This window comes from Athene noctua, chromosome 6 (assembly GCF_965140245.1).
Source record: "Athene noctua chromosome 6, bAthNoc1.hap1.1, whole genome shotgun sequence".
NCBI classification, from domain to species: domain Eukaryota; kingdom Metazoa; phylum Chordata; class Aves; order Strigiformes; family Strigidae; genus Athene; species Athene noctua.
Window position 1 is genome coordinate 28316255 of NC_134042.1, and position 13296 is coordinate 28329550.

Below are 13296 nucleotides of genomic sequence, written 5' to 3' on the forward strand. Positions count from 1 at the left end.
CACCTATTCAATTACAGTGCACAGAAGCTCCCAACAGACATTTGGTGCTGGATGCCTTCTTATGTCAGTCAAGCTGGACTACACAAGTGCTCCCAGTGACTAGTATCTCCAAAACTAGAGCCAACAAGAAGCCAGTAAACATCTGTGTCATCATTTTTTTTCTTGCTTGGGCCTTTTATATTAAAATAAACATAGGGCAGCACAAAGGGCCAAGATTCACTGTTCTTTATTAAACAGTACAGCTGGGTATAAGAGGCACACAGATGTTCAGTTTTCTGGGGAGTTACACAGAACATGGTACAGAGAAATCAAGGAGCTGGGAAAGCTAGAGGGAGTGGGGATGGTTTGGGGCAGTAACACCCACACCCCACCCATCACAGCTGCCTACTTGTCACACAGAGCCAGAAGGTCCCCCCCTGTGCTGCTGAAGCTGATGCCCCAGAACAGGGTTACAAAGAGGACACCCCCATTCCCAGACCCTCCTGCCCCATACTATGCTGTCACAGCTAGCATCTCCTCCCAGCACCAGCTCCTCCACCCCTCACTGCCTGGCACAAAAATCTGGATGACCTCACCTGACCCAGCTGATGGAAAGAGCCATGGGCCCAGACACAAACACCACTCTGTAGGACTGCAGGAGCAGAGCCTGGTACCGCAGGAAGGACAGGGAACATCCTACATGGGGATGTTCCACAACACCTCTCAGCTCCCCTCTCAAACACAGCTGGAGGGCTCCTTGCTTGCTGGAAGCCCACAGCCACCACCAGACCTGGTGGCAAGGAAGCAGAGCCCCATCTCACAGGGCACTCCATCATTCCCTTCATGGCACAGGGCTGGGAGACCTCAGCTGCAGCTGCAAGGAGCAGGCAGCCCTCTCCTGCCCCAGAGTGGAGGAGCTTTGAATACAGGAGGAACATGTCTCTAGAACAGAACCATCTCAGCCCTCGGTGCTGGGCTCTTCCTACCCTGGAGCAGCAAAAATGCATACTGCCCTGTAACTGACTGCTTGCTCTATGTCTTTGCCCTGGGGCTAGTGGTATCTGGAAACATGGTTCTGCCTATCCCACAGTGATTTCCCCATAAAGATGAACTCTTCTTCAAAGTGCTCAAGTTCAGCTCCCCCCAGAGCCCTCAGGTGCTGCCTTGCAGCCATTTCTTGGGATATTTTCCAGCAGATGCTGTCTTCTCACTCCTGTCCTGCTATAGCAGTGCTGCACACACCTAACTGGGTGCCGGACTGTACTCCGAAGTGGCTGTGTCTCCAGTACAGCTGGGAGGGACTACTAAAAGTTGAGGAGCTCTGCAGATGGGCACTGTGTGCAGTTGGAAAGCACTCCAGGTCCTGACAGCATCAGCAGAGAAATTCCAGCTATTCTGCTTCTGGCCATGAGCCAGAATGATTTCTGGAAGCTGTTGCCATGACATGATTGCAACCTTCATTTTAAGACATCTTTTCCTTGTTTTTACTTTATTCTCCTTTACACAAAGCAGTAAAGAGCCACCACTGCTGCTGCATTTCAGCTGCTTCTAAGATTAAACCAACCAGCCAAACCAACACAAAGCCTTTCAGCTGGCAGCCTAGACCTGCTAAAAGCAGCCTCACTGGGATTAACGTGACTCCACTGCTTGAAGCATCCCTAGGAAACACACTGAGTTGTGGCTAACCTGGCATGAGGAAAAGCCATGGATCCCTCTAGGGGATAGGCAAGGCAGAAGAGATTACTACCAGGATTAATGATCTGGTAGTAACATGTAGGTGAAGGGAGAGAGGGAAGAGCTCCCCACAAGGTTTGGGGAGGATGGCCGCATGGCACAGCCAGCTCCCACTTCTGCTGCCCCTGGCCCTAGAGGGAGCCAAATCCATCATTGCCACAGCTGAACCGGGCACAGCGGAGCAGGAGGAGCAAGCAGTGCCAGACCTAGCAGGTCTTGAGTAAATAAGCAAATAGGATCTCAGGCAAATAAACCTGAGAGGCCTATGCCAGTTGTCATCTAACTAGGGTGGGTAGCAAGAGGAGGGAGGATGAGCCAGCTTAAAATCAGAGTAGATACCTGGGTACTGATGCTTCAGCTATCCTGAAGGAACTTGGGGCAGGGCAGCATACCTGTGCTGCAGCACTCCTAGGCTCACAGAGATGTACCCTGCCAGCCCTTCACAAAGGCAGAGATGTAATCATGTCAAAGCAAGGCGGAATCGCTGGGAGAGCCCCGAAGCACGCATGACTTGCAGAGACAGTGATGGGCTGGTGCACAGAGAAAGACAGAACTGGAGAGGCAGAAAGCATGGTGTGAGCACTCCCCCCGCCCAGGACCTCTGCTTGGTCAGGGATGGGGATGGTTGGCAGGATCTAGTCTCCTTCTGGAAGGGTTTCCCAGCCACGTCGCATGGCTTTCACCACAGCACCATAGAGTTTGCTCCAAGCCTCCCGCACATCTGGGCTGAAGGCAGTGCCAAGGCATTGTTCCAGCATGTACAGCAAGGACTCACCGACAGTCTGCAAACCAAACAGACAGGCATCAAGCTCAGCACCAGGGGATGACACACAGCCCCTTCTCTTCTTTCACCACTTTTTTGGATTTCTCCCATTACAGCACAGCTGCTCTTCCACTACCAGTGGGGCCAGGCCACTCCATCCCTGGCTGCTCAGAGGGGGCCCAGAACCATCCCACACCATCCCCTTCCCCTGCCCCACGTTGGCCCTCACGCACATCCTGGGTGAGTAGGGAGTGCAAGCAGGGAGCAAGGGCTGACATCACGCTTGTAACACCAGGGTAAAGGTACACATCCATCCTCCATGGCTTCCAGATGCTGGTAGCCAGTCCCATCCCCTGGCATAGCAGCAGATCAGCAGAGCTGAGCAATGCCCTGATACCAGGAGAGTGGGACAGACCCCAGGCTGGATGCTCTGGGCCTGCCTCACCACCTCTCAGGCCTCTTCACAGGGCACTGCTCCTCACATTGCTGCAAGCAACCCCATATCCAGGAGCACCCACACACTGAGCGCAGGGCTGGTGGGGATCGCTGCCCCAAGCGAAGGGGACTCTGCTGTCTCTGAAGAGGACCAAAGCTAACAGTATCAGGAGGGAGCCACAAGTTAGAAACCTTTTGTTCAACCTGCCCTTCCCTGCTGTGTTATCCGGTATTTCTGGCCATGCTTGATGGCAGGAGAGGAGTAAACAAGGATTTAATATGGAGGATGTGCCTGTCTTACTGCCATGGAGGAAGCAGGGACTGAGGTGCAGCCTCCCCATCCTAGTGCAGACAGAGAGGTAGATGTTCCCATTCCCAGGTGCCATGAGATCTGCCCCGAGGATCTGATGCAGAGATCCAGAGCCCAGGGCAAGGGCTGAGCCTGCAGCCCTGTGCCGCAGGAGAGACTGCAGTGCCCCAAACTGTGGCCCTCTTCAAACAGGGGAAATGCCTTGCTCCCCTGTGTCCTTTCTCCCTGGGCTTATTGGGGAAGGGCAGAAAATGAGGGGACCTCAAGGGTTTCCCTGATTGAGCCAATGTTGCTACGCAATTATCAGCAGCTCAGGGGCTGCCCTGAGCCGCCAGTTTTCTCTCCAGCCAGCTGAATGCAGTAGATGGGTGCAGAGGGGTGGGGACAGCCAGGGGCTGCAAGCAGGGCTGCACAAACACAGCTGCCATGGGACGAGAGAGGATGCCTCACCGAGAAAGACTCGACCTTTACGCCGACTGCCTGGTGCTTCTTGCCGAGGTTGCAGAGATACTCTTCCAGGCAGGACAAGTTCTCCAGGTGGCTCACAGCAGCATCGATCACCAGCATCACCTGAAGGAGCACAGAGGCAGAACGGCATTAACAGCAAGGCTCTGCAAGGAACAAAGAGTCTGACCCCTCTACTTCACCCTTCTCAGCCTGACCACCTCCCAGCCCAGCAGACGCCCTGAGTTTTCCTTTACTCTGTTGCAATCTGTGTCACATCAGTGAGGCATGCTGGCAGCAGCACACACCTTATCCTTCCATGAGACACTGCCTGACGTGCCATAGTAAGCAGCAATGCTGAGCTCCCTCTCCCAGAGGGGGTAAACAGCCCTATAACAGATCAGTTATGGGCTAAGATCTAATGCTGATGCAGTCATTACAGCTCTTAGGACTCCAGAACAATTGCAGGGGAGCCGTGGAAGTTGACAGTAGAGTTTCCAACTAGAAGCTGCCAAGATGGTGTAATTGTGAATAAGGCAACTCCAATTCTAAGATGAGCCAAGGCATTTTGAGGAGATTGGGTGGTTAGTATATGCAAGAGACCTGGTCTGGTAAAACATGTGCCACTGTGGTCTTCCAGAAGCACAAGAGTCAAATGGAAACAGGACAGAGAAGGGTTAATGAGGGATGAAGGGAACAGACACACCAAATTAGAAGAGATTAAAGCCAGTGCATGGTTAGTTTGGCAAAGCTGGGAGGTGATAGAATTGTGCCCTGTAATTTCAACAGGGAAATTATCTCCAACAGGAGCAAAGAGCTATTTCAGCTCAAGGCAATAATAGCAGAAGTAAAAATGGACTTAACTTTGCCAGTAAACAGTGGCTGGAAAATAACAAAAAGCTTACAGCTATCAGAGGAGTGTAGTCCTGAAACAGCCTCTTACAGGGAATAAAGACAGGCAAGCGAGGCACCAAACTGGTTTAAAGATGGAGCCAGACAGTTTATGAAGGCACCAGCAAGCCAAGACTGTGTTCTGCCCTGGCATGGCCACTCTTTAGGGCTCAGCAAAGGGTCTCTAATGCACCAGGTTAATTCTGTCCATGCACGTGCTCCTCCAGATGACATCAGCACTGTTCCTCTCCCTATTTCAGGGGGAGGTGAAGAGGTGAATTGCAGCACTCCCCCAGAGGCTGTCCAAGAGATGCTGTGAGCCTTCTGGCTCTGCAGCCACACCAGCAGCTTCTCCACAGTAGTGGGTCCACAGGAGCCTGGTCCACTGCCCAGCTCTGTGCTGCCTCCTGGTCAGTATGTGGCCAAGCAGAGGGCTTCAGTCCTTGTCTGGACAGAGGTGTGAGGCACTTCCACGGTAGAAGAAGGGGGCTTCCAACTTTCACAAGAGGCAATCCACTCCCACATGAGGGCATGGAAATCAGCACGGTGCTTCTGACTCACCACAACCCACGTCCTCATCCCCTCCCCACTGTTATAGGATGCTTTGTCCTGGTAACAGCACTTTCTTCAAACATGAGTAACCCCTGCAGTTACAGCCTCAAGAAGAGGCTTCCCATGTGTTCCCCAGTCTGATACCCCACAGTCCCAAGCCGCTGCCTAAGGGCTTCCTCCTCCACGGTGGCTGCACTCCAGGCATGTCACAGCCCCCCTCTCACCTTCCTGATGTGATCCAGGAACTCAGGGGCAGAGAGGCACTCCTGAGGGCTGGAAAACTGCTTGCAGTTGTACTGGAAAAGGGGCAACAGGTCAGGGTCCAAGTCAAACAACCTGCAATAGCAAGAAAAAAACCCCTCATCTTCTCACTTCCTCAGCTTTATTTAGAGTCCCGTTCATCCCAGGAACAACCCCATCAGCAGCACACCTGCAGCCCCCCTACCTCCCTCTCCACCCGTAAAGGACCCAGAAGTTCTGATAAGTCTTAGTTTGGGGCAATCCAGGTTACCTATAGACAAAAAAGTCTTTATTTCCCTAGCTCACAGCCCCAGCTCTCAGGTAGGTGTTTATGCCACCTGAGGACCAGTCCAGCTTGCTCGAGTTCCTCCCATCTTGGTTGTTGTCTCAACTCTTCCCATTCCCACTTCATGATCACCTTGAGCCCCAGAGCTCTCAAATCTGGGGAGGGTCCACAAGCTCCAGCAGTCAGCTTTCCTACCTGAGCAAGAAGGGGCATGTACAGACTCCACTAATCCCTCACTCTCTCACACCATCACCAGCTCCCATTTCTCCCCCCTCGCTCCCCCTGCCAGTGCATGCCAGGCACATACAGATCTCTGTAACAGCCACCCAGGCAGATCTAACAGACTGATACTGTCCGTGGAGGCCACAGGGAATTCAGGCAAGACAGTCTCTCTTCTTCTCGTCCTGCACATCGTACTTGCGTATCCCTCTCCCCTCCCCTGAAACTCCCAAGCTTTGCCGCCGCTGCGCACAGCCCTGCCCTGCAAGGTTTGCCTCCCGCCTGCTATGCTCCACTCCAGAAGCCGGTCATCAACCCTCCGACCACCCTTTTTGAACGAGTTTTCATAGATTTTCCTTTTTCTCTTCCCATAATTGAGACATTGATCTGCTTAGGAGAGGCGAGGAGTTGGGTTTCAGCCGTTCGGCCCGGCACCCCATTTCCCCTGCCCAGCGGCCCGGTCCGTGCCCGGGCTGCCGAGGGCCGTGCCGGGGGCAGCCAGGCCCTTCCGCACGCTCCCCAGCGCCGGGCGGACACGCAGCTCCCCAAACGGCCGAAGTAATGGTGCCGAGGCGGGGGTCACTGGGCAGAAACACACAAAACCTGCTCGCTGCCTCTCGCCCGCACCCTTCGTCTCCCCGTAACAAAGTTCTCGCTGGCGGAGGGTGGGGAAGGCCCCGCGGCAGCCGCTGCCCCACGCCGGGGGGGTTCAGCCCCGCGCGGCTCCCTGCGGGCCGCCAGCCCCGGGGCAAGGGGCCGGCCGGCACCCAGCGCGGGAAGCGCCGCTCTCCGAGGAGCGGAGCCCGTCCCCCCCCGGCCCGGGGGCGGGTGCCGGTGGCCGCGTCCCGTCCCTGCCGCCCCGCTCACCTGGTGAAGAGGACGAGGCCGTGCTGCACGGGGCTGCCGCTCAGGCGCTGCCAGCTCTCCCGGATCAGCGCTCGCTGCCCGCCAGACAGCGGCATCCCGCTCTCCATGGCGGGGCGGGGGGACCTGCCCCTCGCCGCCCGCGGCCGGGCGCTGGCCCCGCTCGCCCGCCGCTGGCCCCGCTCGCCCGCCGCGCAGCAGCCGCCCGCCCCTCGCTCGGCCGGGGGGGCGCCGCCCCCCGCGCTCACCTGGGGGTGCCGCCCCCCCGCCCCTCTCCTCCAGCCGGGGCTTCCCCGACCGCCTCAGGGGTAAGAGCGAGCTCACTTTCTATTTCCCACTCAGGGAAAGGAAGACAAAAAAAAAAAAATTTAAATCGCCAATCACCGCCCCCGGGGCTCGCAGCCGCAGGGCAAAGTAGAAAGTTCAGCTCGTTCGTGGGTGCCATTTTCCGATGGGCCTGCTGTTACAGGTGAAGCAGTCGGCAGAGCGGGGCTAGCAAGGGGACCCCCGGGACCAGCCGCCTCCGCTCCCTGCGCAGCACAGGCCCCTCCGGGCGTGACTGCTGTGGAGGGTCTCGGCCATGCACCAGCACTACGGCATCCTCTTGCTCTTGGCCACTTCCACTGAGGTTCAAGACGCCCCACAGCCACCTGCTACCTCCACAGGCAGATGCAGACTAGACCCTGCAAGATACATGTTTAATTTAAGGCTAATTAAGCCAGCTGAACCAGGCAAAGTTGTTAATAACAGATCAGAAGACATGTCATCTTTGTTCAACATGTTCAGGATTCCCAGCTTCTCTTTATTGTTCAGACAAAGGAAAACACTGCTTTGTAATTTGGCCCCAGGCTTTAGGCAGCATAGAGGAAACAAAGCGAGAAGGGGCAAGTGAGGTCTCAAGCAGCACAACAGAAGCCAGGAAAGCCAGAGCAGTCATGCAAGTTAAGGTTTTCAGAAGGATGCAAGCAACACAAAAGTACGAATATTACTGAAACCGTCACAGCCTACTCTGAATAACAGTTGTGCTGATGTTATTACAAGTTCTGGTTCTATACATCATACTTAATTCTTGTAATCAGGAGACAGCGGCCCCTGACCCAACCCAGGAGCACACTGACTCACTGTAGGCAGAGAGGCCATTCTTGTTGGAGTACTGAAAATAAGCCCTGGGAGGAGACAAGTTCAAAGGCACGATGCTACATCCTCGGCCTCAGCTTGTGTCCCAGGGGCCTTTCTCCTAAAGAGCTGGAGTGACAGCGCTGACTGCCTTGAAAGCAGGAAGCAACCAGAGATGTGCAAGGTGCCTGAAAGAGCAGCTAGGAGAGCAGTGGGAAATACCAGGTTAATCTGAGCAGTGCAGCTAGCACAAGCCCAGTAGTGCCAATACAAACATTAACCTTTAGCTGTCTTGCAGCTGATCCAGCACACCAGCAAAGGGCATGAACTGTCATCTCATATGCATCTGCACAAGTTACTCTGACATTTCAGCCAGCTGTCACAACCACAGACATGGACCTTCACCAGAGTCTGGCTAGACAGTTCATCTTGACCTTGATGGCAGAGGTATCTCAGACAATAGCAGTAAAGCCATGTCAGCAAGGGAAAACGGTGGCTCTCGTCCAAGGCTCCCCTCTGCACCTTCCCTCCGTCCTGCAGATGGTGGCTGCACGCTGAGCGCTCACAGACAAGGCACAAGTGTCAGAACAGAACAGACACAGCAGCAGCAACAAGAGTGCTGAGTGTGACGTGTCTTCTCCTTCTGTGGAACATATGGGTGCCCCAGCTGATAAAAGGGGCATTGAGCTGGCCATATCCCTGCCCACCTGCTGGCACCCAAACCTCACACTAGTATGACACTTAGCAGAGTCTAAGAACCAAAGAGAATTAATTTATCATCCCCCCCCCCCCGCAGCTCCTTCTGGGCAGGGTACAGGCACATGCAGGAGCAGTTTCCCCACCCTCCCTGCCCTTCTGAACATCAAATTCATCCCTTTGATGCCTCCTGGCACTGGTACATTCCCTTTCCCTTAATAAAACCACCAGTTTTTTCCCTGTGACAGCACAGATCTTCCAGCACAGGAGGAGGGATCTCTAAGGGGGGACTTGAGGTGGGAGACAGAGAGAGCTCAGGGGTAAGAAACATCTGAACCACCACTCACCTGATTTAAAAGAGCAAGGGCTCAGGAGACACGGTGCTCTTCCCTGTGTGCAAATCAGTTTCTCCCTTGCAGCTACATGGCTGTCAGAGAAGTTCCTCCTGCTGCCATGGCACTGATGTGCTGACAGCACAAGTGGAGCCCAGAGAGGATTTGAACTACAAGGAAAAACAAACAAGCAAACCTCCCTTCTTGTTCAAGTGTTTTGTGAGCCTTCAAGCATAAGAAAGCCCCAGGATGCATCAAGAGGTTGAGCACTGCAAATGTTTCCATAGTCTAAGGGTTTTCTGCAATGGTCCCCAGCTCCATGTACCTAGCCTGGCAGCTCAGGTCTTTTCTGAGATGTTCCTGGATTTCTACAAGATGGTCCCTGGAGCTCTCATGAGTGAAGAACCACCAGGTCAGCAGCACAGACTGCTCCAAAACCATCTGTAGGCCACTTGGAGAAAGGGGAGGCAGATTTCTGAAAAAACTCACTGACCTGCAAAGAGGATGATAAATCTCTTTTGTGCTTCGGAAGAACAGAAATTTATAATGTTTTTAATTTGCACAAAGTCTTATTATTGTAATCTACAGCCTCTTCAAGTTAGGATATCAATACTCATAACTCCCCTTGCCAAGTATCACCTTTACTTGTTCAGTGCCTCAGTTTACCCACAGGGAAAGAAACTTGCCCAATCTCATAAAATGGTATGACAGAACTGAGAATAAGCTCACAAACACCAGGCCCCAACCCTGTGCTCAGGGTTCAGGATGCTTGGAGAGCAACCCTCCCTCCCAAGGGACACCCCATCAGCCTGGCCCAGAGATGACTGCTTTGCATGTGCTGCTGTGGCACTGTCAGTTTTCCTCCCAGCTGCAGTACCAACAAACCCCAATTCCCCCTTTGGCCTCCTGCTCATTTCCAATTCTACATCTGTGAGTCTTCATGAATAATGCTGCTCTGATTTAGCTGCTTCATGCTCCCTGCTCATCTCGGATATGGACTCCTGGGCTTGGCTAATCCTTTCTTTCCCCTTGCCCCCAATCTCAAAACCCCAGACCATGACGGCTCCTCTTTTCCCCAAATTCCCATCCCCACCCTCAGGTGGGAGCAGAAGTCACACAACGTTCCCAGCAAAGCTACCCCCTCAGGCCATGGTGCGGCACAGCTCAGTAGCAAAGCAAATCACAAAACACAGTTGCATAACAAGAAGCAAAAGAGATGCAGGAGGGAATAATCTTGCCCATAAAATGATGAAGGGAACAGCTGCAGAGCTCACAGGCTGCCACCATGCCTGCAGGGAGAGCAGGGCAGCACTACCGACCTTGAGGATTTGGGCTATGGGGAGAGGGATAGGCAGAGAGCAAAGGAACAATGTGTGGGAGAGGATTCAATGGCAGAATAAAATGAAATTAAAACAGGTCTTTTGACTTCAATTTGCTACTAGACATCTCCAGGCTCACCTTGGATCTCCCGAGGCCAGCTGGGGAAAGTTTGTACAGGCAGGTGAAAACAATCCAAGGCTGACAGGGCATGAAGCAGGCAGAGAACCCAAAGGGGATCACACAGAACTGCTAGCCTGAGCATTTTTGACTTATGAGGCTGTTGGGCCACGTCTGGCACTTACAGATGCTCAGACCTTACCTTGGTTGTTATTCAACTTGTACTCCCTAGTAGAGTGATAATCCACCAGTTGCTACTTCTACCACCAGGCTGATCTTTCAACAAGCAACCTCTGCATTTTGTAGGTCACTCTACCAAAGTGAGTTCAAAAAGTCTATCTACCATGTCAGTCTTGACACACAAGCTGAATCTGATCATAAGACACAACTACACAGGTGTGCATGCTCCAAGGTGGTGGGATGCACGCAGCCGTGGTCCCAAAGCTCTCCAGCCTCATTACCTCAGCGTGGTGCTGTAGCTAACACGCCTGGCAACTTGGCAAGCACTGTGTTAGCACAGTGTCCTACCTAGGGCCAGTGCACATGGGCTTGGATCTTCCTCCAATTGTCCTTACACTTTTGGACTGGATGATCCTTCAGCTGTGACACATCATGGCAAAAGCCTGGATGATTTACTCCTGGTGGAGCCTCCTCTGTAGTTTCCCCACTGGATTTGTCTTCATTCAGAAGCACGGCTGGTGCTGATCACTGAAGTGCTTATTGATTGTCACCTCTCTGATCTCAACTCTGTCGTTCTTTCCCTCCTCCTTGCAATTTGAATTGACACTATTGACAAGGGCATCTCCTACAATCATTTGCCCTAGAGCAGTCGTCTCTGAGAACAGCATCTTTGATGCAATTTGTTAAAACAAAGATTCTGGATTTAATTGCACCCATTCCTTCATGGCAGGGCTGTGCTAGCATCACAACCTTTCAGCTTTGCACTCAGCCATCTGCTCTCAAAGCAAACCCCATGTGCTATTACTTCTGTGTGTGGGATCCCTTCCTGCTTGAGGTCTTCTCCTCCTCAGCTATCTAAGCCATTCTAATTCTGGGGCTCTGTAAAAATAATTCTCCAGTTCAGTGAGAAATTTTGCACCTGCAAACTCCAGAGTCAAAAATGCCTAAGTGTTGAGTAAATATTGTGGCTTTGTCTTGAGGAGAATGATGTATGCCACATCATAAAGCACTTTCCAATCCATTAGTAACTAAATAGGATGTTAAACAGCAACTGTTAGCAATAAAGACTTAAAATCAGCAGGCACAGATAGCTTGCACCCATGAGTCCTACAAGAGCTGCCTGAGGGCATCTCCAATCTACTTATTGTTAATTTTTTTTTTAATAATGCTTGAAACAAAGACATTTCAGCAGACTTAGAGAGTATAAAATGCAATACTCAAAAAGACCAAACAGGATGATTAAGTAAGGAAGAAACTAACTAGCCTGATAAAAACCAGCATAGAGAGAGTGAAAAACCCAGTAGGGAGTTTATTATAAAAGCATTTGAAGGCAAGTTTATAACTTTCCAGAGTGATCCATCAGTTCATGCCTTTCTGTGTCTGCCAAACAGTGGTCTAATTCTTGACCAATCTCTTACTACCTATGTCCTGGCAGTTTTTCATTAACTTCGATATTCCGCATTACGTCTTCATTTTGTGAAGCAGCCTTCTTGCTTTCCCTCTCCTCATGACTCTTTCATAGCAGCCCTTAGTAATTTGAGTTCTCACTTTCTGGATGCTTTTCTCTTGTATTCAAAGTCAATTAATAACTTGTTACTCAGCTTCTCATCTTTGGCTCTCCCTGGCCTTGCTTTGCACTGGGGTAGTTGGTGTCTGTGCTCTTGTTGAGCTTTATTTAAATATCGCTTCTCAGACTGGCTTCCAATGGGATTTTGCCCAGAAGTGATCAAATTGTTTAAATTCACTTTCTTTAACTGCACTGGCTTTATTTGGCTGTTCTTACACAGTTCGTAAAGCTTAAATAAAGATGTACCATCTTGAACATGTTCACATTCTCATCTCAACCAATCCTCCCTACTTACCAGTTTCTTTCTCCACCTTGTAACTGAATAGTTGTTTCCCTAAAGCATTCCAGGGGATCAGCACACTGCCCAGGTCGGACTCAGATGACCCAACACATGCGCCTTCATATGGGCAAGTAACCTAAGCTCCCTTTCTGGTCAGTGGAGAAACCCAGGTACTTCAGAACTGCCTCATTCTAAAACACAGGGTGAAAAAAAAGGGTCAGATGAATGAAGCCTGAAAACTATCTTTTGTCAGCTGTAAAACAGCAGGTTGACTAGCTTTGGGTGAAATCTGGAGATGACAATAAAGCAAGAATGGCAAATATGGACAAAACAATTTACAGCAACCATAACACTTGGTAGACTGTGCCCATTCAGATAAAGCACAGATTTTCTATGCGATGTGAGAGATCATGCATCACATGGGCCAGAGCTACAGTTAGAGATGGTGTTTTAGAAAATGACTCCAAAGCGCATGACAACCACAATCCTTGAATGTAAAGCAGGAAGCAGTGGTAGGAGCAATGAAGATTTATTTCATCATGATGAACCAGGAAGACTGATGTTGGAAGAGAGTGTAGAGTTTGGGAAACCACATGGGTAAACCAAAGAAAATGAGAAAATAGGCACAGGAGAGTGAGGGCTAGAGAAAGCAACTTACACTGAAAGTTTCTATTTCATTAGCAACAGAAGATGAAGCAGCAGCTTGAAGATGTTCTGTATTACATTTAATATGAAATCTGTATTTAAAAAACAGGTTATAGAAAAGCCTCATTCTTGTTAAGGAACATGTAACAGAATGATGTCTGGAATTTAGAAGCCTAAAATCCTGGCAGGTTCAAATCAAATTCAAATGGAATCAGTCACCAATGTCCACCCACATGAGATCACTTACCTGCAGAAAGAAGCCATTCTTCCTTTATAAAGGGCAATGAGAAGTAGTTTTACTTCAGTTATTATTGGCATTTTCTGAA

The 13296-nt window shown here is 51.3% G+C and overlaps 1 protein-coding gene across 1 annotated transcript; it reads right to left on the reverse strand.

The window, feature by feature from the left end:
* Positions 1-247: 247 nt before the first annotated feature.
* On the reverse strand, positions 248-6916 carry NGB (neuroglobin). The gene is made up of 4 exons (XM_074909230.1): positions 6721-6916; positions 5333-5444; positions 3672-3791; positions 248-2495 (listed from the first exon to the last, which is right to left on the reverse strand). The coding sequence occupies exons 1-4, from the start codon at positions 6825-6827 to the stop codon at positions 2349-2351; spliced, it is 486 nt and encodes a 161-aa protein (XP_074765331.1). The 5' UTR covers positions 6828-6916; the 3' UTR covers positions 248-2348.
* Positions 6917-13296: the final 6380 nt, after the last annotated feature.

Bases quoted from the DNA above. Each gene is read 5' to 3' on its own strand.
- NGB (XM_074909230.1), bottom strand. From the start codon at position 6,827: ATGGAGAGCGGGATGCCGCTGTCTGGCGGGCAGCGAGCGCTGATCCGG. The intron at 3,792-5,332 runs GTGAGAGGGGGG...GTGCTCCTTCAG, and splicing joins TCCTGGATCACATCAGGAAG to GTGATGCTGGTGATCGATGC. The intron at 2,496-3,671 runs GTGAGGCATCCT...TTTGGTTTGCAG, and splicing joins TAAAGGTCGAGTCTTTCTCG to ACTGTCGGTGAGTCCTTGCT.